This window comes from Myxocyprinus asiaticus, chromosome 19, assembly GCF_019703515.2.
Source record: "Myxocyprinus asiaticus isolate MX2 ecotype Aquarium Trade chromosome 19, UBuf_Myxa_2, whole genome shotgun sequence".
NCBI lineage: Eukaryota > Metazoa > Chordata > Actinopteri > Cypriniformes > Catostomidae > Myxocyprinus > Myxocyprinus asiaticus.
Window position 1 is genome coordinate 48,193,468 of NC_059362.1, and position 19,867 is coordinate 48,213,334.

Genomic DNA, 19,867 nt, shown 5'->3' on the forward strand with positions numbered 1-19,867 from the left:
GACCAGTGCAAAAAAGCCTAATAATATATTATTATAATTACTGGTGATAGTAGTGGTAAAGTGTGCACATTCAGTCTCTCATGACTGTGTAGTGTGTAATATTGACCAGCAGATGGAGTCAGAACTCTTTTCATTTGAAATCTGATGTTCTCACGGACTCAGAAGAGAAAACGAAATCTTCTTGATTTGATAGAGTATTTCTCATTGTTCTATTGTGGGAAAGTTTCTATACTATGATCCCATGCCTATACTCTGATTAAACCATTAATATAATATTTACTCCATTGCATGAAACGGCTGATCAGTATATGATGCATGAAACAAGGATCAAATACCCCTATTTAAATATGCACTATTAAAACTGTTAACACATAGTGATGTTTTAGTCATTATGGTGTGTTATATTGGTGACTGCAGTATATACAGTTCATAATTACAACAAATGTGTTTTCATTGTAAATTATAAGCTCATACCTTTTTTTTTTACACAATATTTTACAGTGAAATCACATGTATTGCATTAACCTTTCTGCTCCAGCATGTAAATGAGTAACATTTAGTACAGTGTGGGCGTGTTCAATACATGAAGAGAAAGTTGTAGTTGTGTGACGTCAATGCAGATATAAAACACGTCAGCGCGATGTGATTGGCTGCGTTCAGATGGCTTGAAGTTTTGGTGTGTACTGATTCACTGCACTGTCATTGGCCGACTGTACTGATCACAGGAACCGGTTCCCAGCGGTTTGCAGTGAGCGGCTGTGAAGTAAAGAGCATCCTACAAGGGCAGTGTCATTAATTACGTCCACACAACGACACACTTCATTAAGTTCAAGGTTAATACTGCGCTTATCTGTGGAAGAGAGAGCATTTCTCACTCACACCTGAACCACACTTACCTTGAGACGCTCCGGATCTATTATAGCTTATCACTGCACGACACACCGCTGAAAAATAGCAGTTGTCATCACACACACACACACACACACACACACACACACAGAGAAACTCCACCATCCCATTCAAATGAACTGGCCAGATTTCCAAGAGCCCGATTGATTGTGGAGTTTGACAGAGGTACGACACTTCATTAACCTCCACAACCTCAACACTGCTCACTGAACTCTCTCTCTTTCTGTCGATCTCTGTCTCTCTCCCATCTCGTCTTTTCCTCATTTTGAGTTCCGCCACACTTATTGATTTTCTCTGCAGTCAGCCTCTCATTCTTCACTCTTTAGTAATAAACTTTACAGCTCTTCCTGTTGGCAATCAACAGAATCAAGCGAATAGAAATGCTTCATTTTGATCAGCAGTGAATGTGGATTTAAATGACTGATCTAAAAATAAACAATATGGATAGATATTGAGTATGGCAATAGTACTGCTACAGTATTTGTTTGTATACAATATATCAGGTAATGTTAATGCAGTACATATTAATTAGGTTTTACCGTTACTGTTAGATTGTGTTTAAACTCTTTTACACTATTCTCTGTGTTTTTAGCTTTTAGATTGAATTTAGGTTCTGTAGTTGTTTGTTTTACATGTAGAGTGTTGCATTGGACACAGGAAACAACAGAATGGTATAAAATGATCTTTTCAAGCTCTACACTATAAAGATTCGTTCACACAGGACGTGTTCTTGTGTTCCTTCTGCTACCGTTTATTTGTTGTTCTATGTAAAAATGTTGCCTCGTGTTTAAAACGGACCCCTATATTCACTTTAAAGTTGTCAAGAAATGCTATTTTTTTATAGTTTTATTATCTTCCCTGATGCCCAATGATAATTTTGGTAAGGTTTTTTTTTTTTTTGCACTAAAACAGTCATAATTTAGTAATATATAATCATTTTCCACCCTGCCCTCTGTCTGAAACGCTCGGTTTTGGCCTAAGCGCCTCCTTAAAACTTCAACGTAAACGGCCACTGTTATGATTGACTAACATCCAACACATTGCATCTGAAAATATGCATTGCATATGAAATATGTTCATCTCAAGCACAACTGTTAACACTCAGCATCATAAACTATCAAACAGACATGACATTTGAAATATGAAATATGAGCACACACATCCAATATCATCATGCACTGAAGCCGGTAATGCATCAAAATGTTCAAAGATATCCATCTAGTGTAAGTTTACATACACCAACATTTAAAAATAGCGCAGATGGGCGAAATAATGCATCCATGATGCGTTTGTGCTCAAAACAACAAGAGGGACAGCAGCTGAAATCTCCTCTTCAGAGTTGTAACTTGACACTGCATCTTTTAAAAGCGGCACAAGATATATCCCAACGGTCAAAGACGTCTGTCTAGAGCATGAATATATACAAAAATAATTAAATATAGTCCAGATGAGTCCTCTATGGTGTTCAGGAATAGTGAGGCCACACTAGGCCTGTCTGTCCTGCTCTTTCTCTGTGTTTACAAACCGTAGCACCAGTGGGCGGGGCCAGGGGTGCGATGATGTAATGTAGGTGTTGATGTTTTTGAGCTGTAGAGGCTGTCATGAATTATTGTACCCATTGTGGCGTAGGGAAGTCACGGAAGTTGAGAACGAGGCGTTTTTTGCCGTTTGGTTTTAATAAATGCTTTTATTGCATTGGGGATTCAGTTTTGAGTTCTGAAACGTACAGTATGTTTTTATAGTAGAATTACCTCTTATATGTCAAAATAGTAAGGTAAATTTGATTCCTCATGATATGACCCCTTTAATTGTGACCTTGTAACTAAATTAACCTAAGGAATATGATTTCCATCTTTAAAAATTGTGAATTTCATATTTTTCAAATTTATTAACATATATGATGGGAGGATAAAAATTTACTACATTACAGGAATGTTTTTAAAATGCCAAATCAAGTAAAAAAATCCAAGTTAACTTTTAGAAACACGTCCCCTGTATTCAGTTCCAATTTGATCTCATGACAAGTTATAATAATAGTATGAGATGGTAACATTTTGACTGTTTGACTTTTACCACTGTAGAGAAAAAAAACAATCCAATACCCAATATTATTAAAGTCTTTCCTGAGTTTAAACCCTAACCCTAAACCTAATCATGATTTTAATAGGAATATCTGTAACACTTGGGACATTCTCCCTAGCGGCCACTAGAGGTCGCTATAAGGATAAAGACTTTTAGTTTGAAGATTGGTTTTGTTGTGCCTCTGTTCTCTGTGTTCCCCTTGATTGATTCCAGCTGTGTCTTGTTAATCTTGTTAGTTCTTGTGTATATATTGCCCTTGTGTTCTCTCTGTCAGTTGTTAACCTTTCACAGATGTAATGGTTTGTTCTGTAGTCGTGTTTTGAGTTCTTTTATGTTTATTTCTCTGCATTTTAATTAAAAAGCCTGCACATAGATCCTCCTTCTCGCTCCTCTTTCCTGAAAACATTGCAGAACAACTGACCAGACTATGGATCTAGTGGCTTGGCAGTTGTTGTCTCTCAGACGAGGTGATTCCATCAAGCAATATACAGAGCAGTTCTGCAGTGTCGCCCGGGATTTCAATTGGGGAGATATTTGTCTCAAGGACTGCTATTGGTTTGGACTTAATGAGCCTGTGAAATCCTGTCTGCCAGGCGGCAGATGTGAACTTTCCTTGGTCAAAAACATTGACTATGCTTTGAGGCTCACATTATCTCCTTACACTGTGGGCTATGGCAGTAATTCTGTGCCGCTGCCAGCGCCCACACCTGCCACGGTCCTCGGCCACGGAGGCCATTCCCACAGCAGTGCTCCCAGCCATCTGGATGAGGAGGAGAAGAAGGGCCCCTGCTCCAGTCGCAGCCTGCACTCACGGCTACAGAGGCCGTTCTCCCGTCACAGCCTGCACTCCCAGCCACGGAGGCCATTTCCCAGTTGCTGCCAGCGCTCCCGACCACTGAGTCTGTCGAGTTCCCCAAGTCTGTCGAGTTCCCAGAGTCTGTCGAGTTCCCCGTACTCATTGAGTCTGTCGAGTTCCCCGTACTCATTGAGTCTGTCGAGTTCCCCGTACTCATTGAGTCTGTCGAGTTCCCCGTACTCATTGAGTCTGTCGAGTTCCCCGTACTCATTGAGCCTGTCGAGTTCCCCGTACTCATTGAGCCTGTCGAGTTCCCCGTACTCATTGAGCCTGTCGAGTTCCCCGTACTCATTGAGCCTGTCGAGTTCCCCGTACTCATTGAGTCTGTCGAGTTCCCCGAGTCTGTCGAGTTCCCCGTACTCATTGAGCCTGTCGAGTTCCCCGTACTCATTGAGCCTGTCGAGTTCCCCGTACTCATTGAGCCTGTCGAGTTCCCCGTACTCATTGAGCCTGTCTTATTTCCCTGAGGCAGTCAATGAGTTTGTCCCGCTCACGGTGGCTTTCGAGCCTGTTCGGTCCCCTGTGACTATCAACAATCCTGTCCAGTCCCCAGCAGCTTTCGACCAGTCTGTTGCTCAATCCAGTGGTCCGCATCTGTCAGACACAAGCTACCAGACTGTTCAGTGTCCAGCGGCCAACCACTTCCAGTATGATCCCTGTCTAGTGGCCGTCGTCCAGTCTGCTGACCTCTGTCCATCGACTGCAATCCATTCTGCTGATCTCTGTCCTGCGGGCCCGCCCCCTGAGTCTCAGCCTCCTGCAGGCCCGCCCCCTGAGCTTCTGCCTCCTGCAGCTCCTCCACCTGAGCCCTTGCCTCCTGTGGCTCCATCTCCAGACCTCTGCCTCCTGTGGCTCCACCCCCTGAGCCCTTGCCTCCTGTAGCTCCATCTCCAGAGCCTCCGCCTCCTGCAGCTCAGAAGCTGCTTCTTAGATGGGGGCTCTGTAACACTTGGGACATTCTCCCTAGCGGCCACTAGAGGTCACTAGAAGGATAAAGACTTTTAGTTTGAAGATTGGTTTTGGATTTTGTTGTGCCTCTGTTCTCTGTGTTCCCCTTGATTAATTCCAGCTGTGTCTTGGTAACCTTGTTAGTTCTTGTGTATATATTGCCCTGTGTTCTCTGTCTTTGTCAGTTGTTAACCTTTCATGGATGTAATGGTTTGTTCTGTTATCGTGTTTTGAGTTCTGTTATGTTTATTTCTCTGAGTTTTAATTAAAAAGCCTGCACTTAGATCCTCCTTCTCTCGCCTCTTTCCTGCAAACATTACAATATCACTTGTGTACCATGGGAAAAAGGTGAGACGAGTGCAGTGCATTACAGGTTACTGACACACATCAGTCTTGTGTATTGCATAAATTAATGTGAAATGAGTAACCAAATTAGTTCATAGACATTTCTATTCTTAAAATCAAGTGTTGGACAGAAGGTGTGCTAAAATGTTATGCCCGTATTGTATCGTTTTGAAATTCTGTTTGTTGATTGGTTGGTCTTATTAGCTTATTGTTATTGGTGAGTCATACCTTTTCATAGGAGACAAGTCCTACGATATCTTATGATTTCGCCATCTCATACGAGTTATTACGAGTTGTTGTGAGACTGTTGTTCAGTTCCATTCTTCTTTGCCCATCTGCCTGTTTAAAATGCAACACACATCCTTTGTGAACGGCCCTTAAAACTGCAGAATCAATACATGCAAAGACCTTTGTACTCCAAACAGAGCTAATAAAAGCCAGTAGATTTGTTTTACTCTGCCATAATATTTTACTTTTAAGTTACTTTAATGTTAAATGTATCTATTTTACTGTTTAAATGTAATCTACATGTGTAACCCAAGTACTCCAAAGTAATTAATTGAAAGTCAGTAATTGTAATCTGATTACAAGAATTTAAATAATGTATAGCACTATTTTAAGGTAATCAGGTTACAGTTACGATATACTTAGTAATCAGATTACAAAGTGTTCAGGGTTTGATCAGTTTTATTGACATGAGAGACACAGAAATGGATTTGACTCAGTATAATGCTTCTGTTATGAGTGGACTGATCTGTCCACTAGATTTATTCCCAAAAGTTTAGTTCCAGAACTCTGTTGAGCTGTATGAACTACTCTGTTTCTGTTAAACAGCTGACATGTTCAACTCTCACCTGAAGCTAAACAATGTGCTGAGGTCTGATGTGAGCAAATGTGATATTACAAAAAAGAACCTGAGCATCTGAAATGTTTTATACTGCTTTATATAGAAGGGCAGGAACTCATTGCATTGTGAGAGACAGTATTTTGTGCAGTTTGTTCTGCTGTATTCTGCATCCGTTGGCAAATATTCCTTCTTTTGTTCTATGCTTACACTTAAAAATAAAGGTTCCAGTTAGAGCCAAAAAGATTTTAATATTCTGATGGCACTGGAGAACATTTTGAAGTTCCACATAGTTCTTTAAAAAAAGCATTTATGTTCTGCTTTAACCCTTTAAGCTCGGATGGGCGAGAAAGAAAAAATTGTCAAAATATTAATAACTACAGTCTTGACCAACACAAAATAGGTATCGTTTGAAAGCGTAGAATCTCTACTTTCTAATGCATGTAGACATTATGACCAAAACTGATCAAGTGTTCAATTTTGATAATTTATTTAAAAATTTGTACTGTACATAGTATTGTAATTAGTAAAAACATCAAACTGATCAAATAACCATGTGTCAAATGTTGTTGATAAGCTCTCAAAGAGTAGAATATGGAACATAAAATATCACATATCATTACTTAGAGGAGGTGATTATCTTTCAAACGAGTCCACACACAAGATAATCAGATGTATAGATCATTAGATAATCCACATGAAGCACAATGTTACATATGGCCACCAGGAGATGGCGCCAAATACATGACACAGACTCAATGATGACTCAAATGACACAGAATGAAACTCATTCTGTGAAATCTCATTACTAAAATCATGTCCGCATGCTATGCAAACCTTTAGTCATTGTTGTGTTTGCATGTGTAATTAGTTCTTATGTACAATTATTATGTTTTATTTGTTTGGAGATGTTTTTGGACACTATTATAAATTATTTTTGTAATGCTATAACTTTTGATTGCTTTGTCTTATCAACACAACATTTTTCTCATACACAGGTGACATGATTGGGAACAAAACTAAATCAGTTTTTCGGAGCCACCTTATTTACACCCAGAGAAATATAATGAAAAATAAGAAAAATAAGACAAAAGGCAAATTTTTTGGCTCATTTTTTTTTTCAGCAGTTTCTGAGGCTGAGTCTCAGAATGTATCATATCATCTATATCATTAAAAATATTGAAAAGTTTTCTTTACAATGATACCAAACACTTGACCCTCCTTGTTTTTTGTTGAATTATAAGCCTTTAATTTTGGGTATGCTACTGAAACAGGAAATATTTAACAACACCTTCAGAGTTTAAAGGGTTAAAGAACCCGGCAACCAAATGTTATATTTACCAAACATAAGACCAAATGATATAAAGAACCAATAATGAAACATCAAATTTCATCTACAGAGAACCATAAAGGAACTCTATACAGCCAAAAATGGTTCTTGATTAGAAGAGGGTTCTGCTGAATTCAAGAATCATTGATGAACTGTTATTATTAAGAGTGTAGAAAATTGAGGAGGACCAAGACTGAATGATCTCAGTCCTGCTCTTGGAGACCTGCCTTCTGGGAATGACTAGAGGGTAAAATCCTTTTGCTGCTACCAAGGTGTTGTAGTTATGTTAGGGTAAGGTTGGGTTAGTGCGATTCATGTTAGAGGGTCCTCATTTAAACATCTTGCCGTTTCCATCCAGCATGTTTTATAAGACATCCCAAAATTCACATACAAATACGTAGTTGGAAACCCTGCTACTGTCTCCTGGTTCAGCCAGGTGTGTTTGACTCACACTGGAACTCTACAGGGCATTGTAGGATTGAGATTGAGCTGGACTGAGAAATTTATTTTATCGTGCATAGTTTTATTTATGGTTTTCGAGTATAAGGGCATATATTAAGTGACTATTTACAGTTGTGCTCAAAAGTTTGCATACCCTGGCAGAAATTGTGACATTTTGGCATTGATTTTGAGAATATGACTGATCATGCAAAAAAACTGTCTTTTATTTAAGGATAGTGATCATATGAAGCCATTTATTATCACATAGTTGTTTGGCTCCTTTTTAAATCATAATGATAACAGAAATCACCCAAATGGCCCTGATCAAAAGTTTACACACCCTTGAATGTTTGGCCTTGTTACAGACACACAAGGTGACACACACAGGTTTAAATGGCAATTAAAGGTTAATTTCCCACACCTGTGGCTTTTTAAATTGCAATTAGCGTCTGTGTATAAATAGTCAATGAGTTTGTTAGCTCTCACGTGGATGCACTGAGCAGGCTAGATACTGAGCCATGGGGAGCAGAAAAGAACTGTCAAAAGACCTGCGTAACAAGGTAATGGAACTTTATAAAGATGGAAAAGGATATAAAAAGATATCAAAGCCTTGAAAATGCCAGTCAGTACTGTTCAATCACTTATTAAGAAGTGGAAAATTCAGGGATCTCTTGATACCAAGCCAAGGTCAGGTAGACCAAGAAAGATTTCAGCCACAACTGCCAGAAGAATTGTTCAGGATACAAAGAAAAACCCACAGGTAACCTCAGGAGAAATACAGGCTGCTCTGGAAAAAGACAGTGTGGTTGTTTCAAGGAGCACAATACGACGATACTTGAACAAAAATGAGCTGCATGGTCGAGTTGCCAGAAAGAAGCCTTTACTGCGCCAATGCCACAAAAAAGCCCGGTTACAATATGCCCGACAACACCTTGACACGCCTCTCAGCTTCTGGCACACTGTAATTTGGAGTGATGAGACCAAAATAGAGCTTTATGGTCAACCATAAGCGCTATGTTTGGAGAGGGGTCAACAAGGCCTATAGTGAAAAGAATACCATCCCCACTGTGAAGCATGGTGGTGGCTCACTGATGTTTTGGGGGTGTGTGAGCTCTAAAGGCACGGGGAATCTGGTGAAAATTGATGGCAAGATGAATTCAGCATGTTATCAGAAAATACTGGCAGACAATTTGCATTCTTCTGCACGAAAGCTGCGCATGGGACGCTCTTGGACTTTCCAGCATGACAATGACCCTAAGCACAAGGTCAAGTTGATCCTCCAGTGGTTACAGCAGAAAAAGGTGAAGGTTCTGGAGTGGCCATCACAGTCTCCTGACCTTAATATCATCGAGCCACTCTGGGGAGATCTCAAATGTGCGGTTCATGCAAGACGACCAAAGACTTTGCATGACCTGGAGGCATTTTGCCAAGATGAATGGGCAGCTATACCACCTGCAAGAATTTGGGGCCTCATAGACAACTATTACAAAAGACTGCACGCTGTCATTGATGCTAAAGGGGGCAATACACAGTATTAAGAACTAAGGGTATGCAGACTTTTGAACAGGGGTCATTTCATTTTTTCATTGTTGCCATGTTTTGTTTTATGATTGTGCCATTCTGTTATAACCTACAGTTGAATATGAATCCCATAAGAAATAAAAGAAATGTGTTTTGCCTGCTCACACATGTTTTCTTTAAAAATGGTACATATATTACCAATTCTCCAAGGGTATGCAAACTTTTGAGCACAACTGTATGTTGTTGATGTCGAAAACACAAGATACTGGATGTTTTCTCTCCTGCCTTTAAACGTTGATAATCCTAATCATTTTTCTAACCTAATTTTGTATGGTTTTATGGTTATTTGCATTTCCCTGTTGTTTGCGACCCTATCCAAGCTGACCTGCGACCCATTTTTGGGTCATGACCCACCAGTTAAGAAATACGGTTCTAGATCATTGAGGGAGTCCTGCTCTAGAACTTATGCACATTTGTGCTACTTTTCCTTCAGGTCATGAACATCTGATGTTACTGTAAGGGCAGGAACTTAAATCAGGTCAAAGAGAAGCTGTAGATTCAGGCCAAGGTCACAACACACAGTCCCCATACTGCCTGCTGCTTCGCTCTGGACTCTCAGACTTCATCACATACATTCATGCTGATAAATATGTAAAACGCAAGTAAAACATGTCAAATCTGGTGAATCAGTACTGTATTAAAACTATGACCATGAGGTAATGTGTCTTCTAATGTCTGCATTTTTTGGTTTAATTGTGATATAATTGCAGATGATAAGACAGAGAACATCAGAGAAAGGAGGGAAAATCCTTCTGTTCATCTGTTCAGCGTGTGTGTCACTTATATATCACAGATATTTTCCCGTGTTTTATTTGTGCAGCGAGTGTAAGTCACGACGCTCTTAAGCTGCACCAGTGGGATGTCACGAGCAAAGCTTTGGTTTTTTTCATCTGGACTCGTGAGCGTGCTGCTGCCAAACGCTGCGATTACAAGCGTGTTCAGACCGAACGCCCACTGCTGTTTTACAACAATCCTGTTCATCTGTGTCAAAATACAGTACAATGTATTCTCATGCCTGAAACATTTACTTTTTGTCATATTAAAATCTCTTTGCTCACACCAGCTCTGTTCCAAACTCTAGCGAGCTGCCTTCCTGTCTACTGTCTACATAGGCAGCTGTCTTCTAAAGCAGCATCTGATTTAGAACGTGTCATACAAACAGCGAGACTCACAATTGATTCCAATAGAGTTTGGTGTTTGCATGTTGCAATTGTCAGTATTGAATGAAATAAGTATTTTTATAATCAACATTTATGATAATAATAATAATAATAATGTCTTTATTTGGGTAGGACCTTTTAGCAATATAGCACAAAGTGCTTCACAAATCAAAAAATCAAAACACATTCAATAAATAACACATTCACATAAGTGTATATGCAAGTCTATAAAAATGACTGTTTAGACAAGACTTAAAAACAGATTCAGCAGATCTTATATCCCAGGACGTTCTGTTCCATTATTGTGGGGCCTTCACAACAAATGCTCTGTCGCCTTTTAGTTTTGCATCAGAACAGCACAGGTCTAATTGTTTCATAAGGTCTTAATTTAGAATTCTGCTAGATACTCTTGCACCAAGCCTTTATGTGTGGTTAATAAAATCTTAAAATCAACTCTGAAATGAATTGGTAACAAATGCAAAGAAGTTAGAACTGGAGTAATATGACTGGAATGTGTAGTTTGTGTCAAAAGTCTAGCTGAAGCGTTTTGCACTAATTGTAGCCGTGCTAAAGTATGTTGATTTAAATTTTAAAACAGTGCATTACAATAATTAAGGTGAGATTAAATAAAAACATGTACTGTATATGCTTCTCTGTATTCATAAAATGTAAGACATGTCTAACCTTGGAAATTTTCCGTAACTGATACAAACAAGTCTGAACTAACTGCTTGACGATTAAAATGTTAAATTTGCAACAAAAATGACCCCTAAAATTTGCATCACCTGCATATATTTGGGACCACCTTTGTGGTGCTGACTTCTTTTTAAACCATAACTGATTATAACAAACCCCGTTTTAACAGTATTTAACCCTACCGTTTGCCCTCACATTTTTTTATGACTGCAATACATGCTTGAGGAACAATTAAGCTATTGGGACAATTGGGATTCAAATATAAATACAATTGTTAATAATCTACATAGGAAAGAAAATGAATGTTGTGTTGTCGAATCGCATAAACGAGGTAACATATTCAATGAAAACAATATTGGCCCTAACAGGGAACCTTGCGGAACACCACAATTCATTGTTAAGGAAGAGGACACCTAATCTCTAACAGACACTGCACATTTCCTATTTGACAAGTAGGAAATATAGCAGTCTAAAGCCACCCCAGATATTCCCAGCCATCTCTTCATTGTGTTAATTAAAAACTGAGTGATCAATTGATCAAAAGCTGCACTGAAATGGAGAACTCTCCAGCATCATTGGCCATCAACGAATCATAAGTACCCCTACTGTCCTTTACTACTTCTAACATTTGCTAAGATCCTAACCCTAAGCTTTCTCAAATATTTTTGAGATTGGTCTATAGTAATTCAAAACAGAGTGATCTAAAGATAGTTTTCTTCAGAAGTGGTTGAACTATAGCAATCTTTAACTCATCAGGGACACTTTCAGACACAAACAAGCTATTTAGTAGAGACAACATTTCACTCACTTCATCTGCCATCTTGGAATGTATTCTGGGATCACCTTCTCTGCTAATTATATGTGCTGTTTGCGAAAAGAGGCTATCTAAGGAGCAACTTTTAAATACTGTCTACTTGCAGGGCTCCAGACTGCGACTAAATGATAGTCATGCTGTAAGATCACTTCAAACAGAATTTACAATAAAAGTTACTTAAAAAGGGAGTTCTGAATTACCCTTATTTTTGAGCCCTACACCTTTTAGCCTTTCAAAGCTCTCACAGTGGATGGTAAAGTTATCGAAGGGAATCAGGCATAAAGATGATCACTTCAGAATGGAACACACCCATAAACAGCGCTGTGAGAAGCATAGGCTGGGTCGCGGATTCTGCATTGATTATATGTTTAAAAACTCTATGAAAACCCCTAATGTGTCTGTGGTTAAACTAGTTTAAAAAAGGCTTTCTTTGTCATTCCCGCTGTCAAAGTATTTTAATTTAGCCCAACATTAAAAAAGTTGTTAGCGTTTTATAGATTAAGCTACTTTTGTAATATTAGTATGTTTACAAAATTTTCAAATCAACACTTTACTGTCAAGTGGGCATTTCAGTGGAACAAAATGTGTATTTTTATTGGAAATGTACTTATTTTTAATATTATTCGTTTTTGTCCATACGATTTTCATTTTATAGATATCCTGCCTTCCCACCCCACACTGCGACCAACTTAGGTGTTGGTACGACCATCTGTAGAACTTGGTGGCACGGGTGATACCGCTCTCAAATGTTATTCTGCAGCCCTGACTTGGGCAGCTTACTAGGTTTTGGAGCAGAGTCACTGTGTTCATGTAGCTGGCATTGTTCTTGAGTTTATATGTGGAGGTGTGATGTGTTTCACTCTTGTGTTTGTAGACGATCGTCCGCGGGAGCCGACCACCGAAAGACGCCTCGATCAACGGACTGTTAGAAGAGTTTGACAGCATCTCTGTGACCCGCTCAAACTCCCTGAGGAAGGAGAGTCCACCCGGAGCGCACCAGACTGCCAGCGGCAAACCGCTCTCTGCATCAGGAGCAGCTGGCAGCGGCGGGCCTGAGGAGAACGGCTTTGCTCACTATTATGGCCATTATTCGTTTGACTTGGAAAGCAGAAAAGGTTTCTCGCTGGACCCGTACCGGGACAAAGTCGTCCACGATGGGGACTGGGCAATCGGACGACACAATCGTTTCTCTCTTAAACAGAATGGTCACCCCATCCGCAGTCCGTTCTACCCTGACGCAATGCCACAGAAGTCTTCCGACTACGCAAAGATGCCACCAGACTATCATGCATACCTGGAGAGCAAGATGCGTCTGTCCACCGATGAGATGGCCCTAAGTGGCAGGAGGGATTATTACCGGGCGTCTCTGGGTGGATCCAGTCAGGATTACCAGGAACAGCCGCTTGGAACACCATCTCGAGTCTCCATTCACAGTGAGCAGATGAGCTATCCTGATGGAGACTGGGGATATGGTGCAGGACTTCGAGACGATTATGACAAGAGACCGAAGTCTTCTTACATCAGTCAGACGAGTACTCAGCCCACCATTCGCCAGCGCTCGCGGTCGGGTTCAGGACTGCAGGAACCCAGTCTGCCGTACGGCATCAGTGCATTTAAAGTGGCACCACAGGGACCGTACAGCTCTTACACGTACCCCAGACTCTCTGAAAACACATCCACACTCGTCATAAGCAAGGTAAACATCGTCTCACATCCATCTAACCCTAACCCTGGGTTAATGTCTTTTAACCCTCTGGGGTCTGAGGGTGTTTTGGGCCCTGGAGAAGTTTTGACATGCCTTGGCATTTGTGCTTTTTTCAGTTGCTTAAAAACATATTAATGGTTAAAGACTGATAACCCTGTATTCAGCACAAACTGGGCTACAATAATATGTGAACAACATGTATGTGCATGTTTGTATTTTTGAGAAAATAACGTTTATGCATGGTTTTTGAAAAAAAAAACTAAATTTTAAGTCACTGAAATAAGTCCATATAACACATACTAAACATTTGTTCACAAGACTTTTGAGACCTGGATCTTGTAGCCTAGAGTTTTTGCTACAAAATGATGTGAAAACCATCCTGATCACTCATTCATACAAAACAATATAGTCATTTAACTTTTGTAAGACACTTTTAGAGTTAGAAAGGCCATATGTGAGGAGGCGTGGATGATCATGAATATTAATGTATTTCACACCTGAGGAGACAAAGACCCCTCCCCTGAGAGAGAATGAATGTGAGGAGACTTAATGATTGAATGTATTATCTGACTATACATTTTCTGTACATAAAGACTTTACTTAAAAACTTTAGACCTACACTACCATTTAAAAGTTTATAGATCTGTAAGATTTTTTAATGTTTTTAAAAGAAGTCTCTTCTGCTCACCAAGGCTTCATTTATTTGATCCAAAATACAGCAAAAACAGTGATATTGTGAAATATTTTTACAATTTAAAATAACTGATTTCTATTTGAATATATTGTCAAATGCAATTTATTCCTGTGATCAAAGCTGAATTTTCAGCATCATTACTGCAGTCTTCAGTGTCACATGATCTTCAGAAATCATTCTAATATGCAGATGTTCTAATATGGGCATATTTACAGCACATTTTACATATTTACACCCGAACAGATATTTACAAGCACAAGCTTCATTGATGATAATGAGGCAGCATAAACACTAGTTAAAATATAATCTAAACATTCATATTATTTTTATATCATATTACATATCATATTTATATCATACAATATACAATTTAAATACCTGCTTTAGCCGAAACAACATTTAAATGTAACTAAAACTTTCCTATTAGGACATATTTCAAATGTCAATACTCTGAATACTGGCTGGCAAGTCTGGAAATAGTCCAACTAGTAAAATATGTACATGTTTATATAAAATAACATGTCAACTAATGTACGTAAAGACTTACTCATCCGAAATTGTATCCTCGGCTGGATCAAGTCGCTCTTCAAACGTTCCTCGTCGGAGTCCCGCTCTTCTTCTGAGGAAAATGTGAACTCTTCGTCACTATCTAGGACCATCTGAAGAGCTTCCTCACCTGTGTAGCGTGCCATCTTCTAAACGCACAGAAAAGTGAATGAACTTGATGCTTTTTTAGGCATTGTTGGGGGCGTTCACCATTTGCATTGATCGCCTCAGCACATTACCGTATGAATAGCGCGCTCTGCTGGTGGGTGTGATCACAGTAGAGATAATGAGCTGAGCCAGGAGAAACTGTACATCGCTTTGTTTCATATACAAGGAAAATAATCAGGGTCCTACAATTGACCCTTGAGGGATGTAGAAGAGAAATTCCCTACATCTTTTAAATAGGAGGCAAACCACTGGAAGGCCATACCCTGTATGCCAACCCTATACTCGAGACAATTGAGAAGAATGTTATGGTCGATAGTGTCGATCGTGGCACTAAGATCTAATAAGACTAAGACAACATGTAAGCCTGAATCCACGAAGAGAAAAATATAATTATTTTTCAATAAGCTATGACTGCAGGCCGGAGACCTCCAAATGGGGGAGGAATCTCCAAAAGAGGGCGGTGTTACTCCATAAGTAGGCGGGGTTACTCCAAATCTCCGAAAGGGAGCGTCACGTCCACTGTAGGTTAGGGAAAGGGTTAGGTTAGGGGCTCCAGTACGGTTTGCAGTTGGTGTGAAAGCACTAACTTGCATAACTGAACAACTATTGATGATGTATAATTTGCTTTGTGCAAAAAGTAGAATTCCAAAATACAACCAGTTTAACAATACACATTTCTACGAAGCCCCTTGGAGAGTTGGAAGGGAATTTTTTTTCTGAAGTAGTTTTGTGTTCCCTTGCAATACTTTTATGAAAACTTTTACTACAGTTACCATATTTTAACCATGATGCTCACAGTAAAAAACATATTAATAAGACAGGAAATCCAAAAATATGGTAATATTCCTCCAAAAAATAAAAATAAAAAACATGGCTAGAGTTTTACTCTTGTAACACCATGGTATATTTGTGGTATAAGTACCATGGTGTTTAAAACATGCCCATCATGGTACTTAGACCACAGATTTGCAATGGTGTTACCATAGTAAATCTAACCATGTTTATTTTGGCAGAATGATTATTATTTTTATTACCATAGTTTTGGTTTTCCTGTATTATTTCTATGTTTCTACCACGGATATTACGGTTAAAATATGGTTACTGTAGTAAAACCATGGTACATTTTTGTAAGGGATGGATAAAGCTATTGCGAGGGAGTATTTAGAAAATACATTCCCTCCTTTTCCTCTCATTTCATGCGTTATTTTATGTTCTGTGCACCACAAAAAGACAAAGACTGTCTGGAATGCTGATTCTGGACACATGACCCAAGCTCATATTTTATTGGATGAGTTCTTTTCACTAAGCTCATATTTATATAATGCCTTATGCGACAAAAAACAAACAAATAACAACAACATTGAACTCTGAGTGAAGTTGCTTTATTGTGGTGATTACTGACTCAGTGTGAATGTGCCTAAAGTTTAACAGGATACTGATGATATGAACACACGCCTCTCGTATAAATGATGCAGTGAATTTCCTCCTGTTTCCAGCACTGTGTAGAATGAATGAATGAATGCAGTGATTGCTGCGGATATTTTGTCCGTTTTCTGCTGCAGTCTCACCCGCAGGGCGTTTAGGGCGTGTTATCTCTCAGGTCGCATCTCTGCAAAGACCGGCCAGGACGCTCCAGCGCTCCACAGCACCGACTCATGATGGATCTTGTGTCAGCTCTTAATCTACTCACCCGTGAAAAGGAGCGCGGCCGCCAAGACACAGAATTACTCATGAGAGCCACGCAGGAATCAATTAATGGAACATGAGCAGTCTCCCAGATAACAGCGACTCGTCCCAGACTTCATTTCAACACACACTGACTGCTGGAGAACTGTGAACTGTGATGCAGAATCGACATTATGACTCACAAAAAATCATAATCAGAGGATTAATATTTGGATATCAATGTGTGCTATTCCTGTCAGGCTCACTGTAGTACACACTTCATAACAGCACAGTTATTGAACACTATACATTGTGTGCACTATTATTAACAATCATCACCATCATCGTGTGAATCTCAAGAAGAAATGCCCAGTTCATATCACCTGAATCAAAAGAATAAAAAAAAGAATTATATTCTGTATAAAGAAAATGAAGCCTATTTTAGGACCATTCAGTACAACAAATACTACTGTAATGTGTACTTACAATTAATTTACATATGTGCTATAAAATTAAATCATCATAATTAATTATTTTGAAAATAATGTCAATGCAAAAAGAAAAGAAAAAGAAACCTTTATGGTTTATGCAAAATATAATTTACTTTTTCTTTTCTTTGGTTTTGGTATGAAATATGAGGTGGACTATTGCAGTCCTTTCATCATTTACTCACATGCACATTATGAATGTTGAAAATGTTTCACTAGTTAAAATGCTAAAACTTTAAAAGCAATGGAATTAATACTAGTAAAATTAGAATTTTTGATATCTGATATTTCATGAGCTTTAGTAAAAATGTGATATCTATAATTCCATTTTCATTAGTAGAATTTCACAATTATCTGTCATTCACATCTGTTCAAAACACATTTACAGATATCTATAATTAATTTCTTACTAGTTGAAATTCCAATTTTACATATCAGCAATGTTCTTCTTATTAGTAAAAATTATCATATTTGTATATCATAACTAAATTGTTACTAGTGAAAATATCCATTCCTGATATCAACAATTAAATTGCAACTATTAAAAATGCTAAATTTTGATATCTGTAAATGTGTTTCAGCATGTCAGATTTGGTATTTTAGATATCTGGAAATGGATTTCAAAATATCCGATTGGAGAGCAATTAAAGATATCTTAAAAGGCTCTTTTATTAGTTACATTCACATTACAGATATCTGAAATTAACATCGCCACAAGTGAATACCAAATCACAGATATCAAATATGAGCAGTTTTACTAGTTGTTATTTAATTATTGATATCAGGAATGGACATTTGCACTTGTAACACTGAGCGAATGACCGATCATTGTGAAATTTTACTAGTGAAATATAGTTACAGATTTCAAAAATGACTTTTTAGATTTCAAGTATGTGTATGTCTGCGAGTAATGAGGTCATTTTTATTTTATCCTCTTTTCTCCCAATTTGGAATGCCCAATTCCCACTACTTAGTAGGTCCTCGTGGTGGCACGGTTACTCACCTCAATCCGAGTGGCGGAGGACAAGTCTCAGTTGCCTCCACTTCTGAGACCGTCAATCCGTGCATCTTATCACGTGACTCGTTGTGCATGACACCGCGGAGACTCACAGCATGTGGAGGCTCATGCTACTCTCCACGATCCACACACAACTTACCACACGCCCCATTGAGAGCGAGAACCACTAATCACAACCACGAGGAGGTTACCCCATGTGACTCTACCCTCCCTAGCAACCGGGCCAGTTTGGTTGCTTAGGAGACCTGGGCTCACGACTCCAGGGGTGATAGTCAGCGTCAGTACTCACTGAGCTACCCAGGCCCCCAATGAGGTCATTTTTTATATCAAGAATTAAAATTTTTACTAGTGCAAATTCAAATACTGATGTAAAAAATTAACCTCTCCACTAGTAGTAATTCCATTCCTGATATGAAGAATTAGCATTTTAATTAGTGAAAATTGAGTGGTAGATATCTGTAATTCATATTCTTCACGTGATTAAATGTCAAAAGGGTTTGTGATAGGTTTCATGAGATCATTTTGGTCACAGTAGAAATTGTCTTACAAATAAAAGCAGCATATCAGTGCAGTTTTTACATCTTCACAGTATTATTAACTGCAGCCACTTTAACAGCTGCAGGATTTCAGTTCCTGTAAATTCTAGTGCATTCAGCACATACGGACTGTGTGTTATTTGTTAAACAGAGGCAATTCCCCATCAGTCTCGCCTCACTGATGTCATGAGTGCTCGGTCACTTTCAGCGGTTTGTTGTGTTGGTGGCGGACAGCTCGGGGACTCGAGGACTCCAGCACACACATGCGGCCACTCGCTGTGATGAAGCGATGTTGCGGGACCTTCCTTTTCTGCAGCCGTTGCATAAAAACCACCACCACAGAATTCAATTTCACACTCCAGTTAGGGTGTTGATTACGCTGCCAAATTCAGATTAATGTGCGTTTAACAAACACGGATCCACCAGTGATGGGGGGTGCCTCGGGACTCCTCCAGCCCTTAAACACCCTCAGCAGGAATTATTGATTAAACGAGCCCACCGGTGTAATTACACGCCGCACCGTCATGAGCTCTCTCATCATACGGCCATTATGAGGCGATCCGTGTCATGTCATCTCTTTGTGTTTGGGGGTGTGGTGGGAATGATTCAATCTGCTTCCCGTCGTGACCCCTGTGAGTCGAGAGAGTGTGTGTGTGTGCGTGTCAACCTCTATGCGTCATAATGGTTATATGTATTTATTTGAAATGAAAAAAAAAAGCAGTTTTTCCATACAGTGAAAACAGACAGTGATCAGCAGCTGTCCAAACACACAAAGCAACATAAAAATAGTGCACACGACTTGCTCACTATATTCTTCTGATGTCATACGATAGCTTTGGGTGAGTAACAGAAACAAACTGAAGTTATTCACTGAAAATCCACCAAAGGTCTCAAATCTCCTTCGCATTGATGTACTTTGAAATGCTGCGTAATTATGCATCACAGCAGGTTTTACATCAGAGATGCAGAACACTTTTGGTTCTCTGTGTTTTTTGTACTTCTTGGACCTTGACAGCCCCTGGTCAACAGTGTTGGGTAGAT

The 19,867-nt window shown here is 39.1% G+C and overlaps 1 protein-coding gene across 3 annotated transcripts in view; it reads left to right on the plus strand.

Annotated features, from left to right (window-relative positions):
- The window catches only part of LOC127409626 (serine/threonine-protein kinase PAK 5-like), an 82,537-nt gene that overhangs the window by 44,137 nt on the left and 18,533 nt on the right, over positions 1 to 19,867 (plus strand). For all 3 annotated transcript variants that reach the window (XM_051644319.1, XM_051644318.1, XM_051644320.1), the window contains exon 4: positions 12,881 to 13,702. In XM_051644319.1, the coding sequence (XP_051500279.1) occupies positions 12,881 to 13,702 (822 nt within the window). The remainder of the gene's footprint in view (positions 1 to 12,880; positions 13,703 to 19,867) is intronic.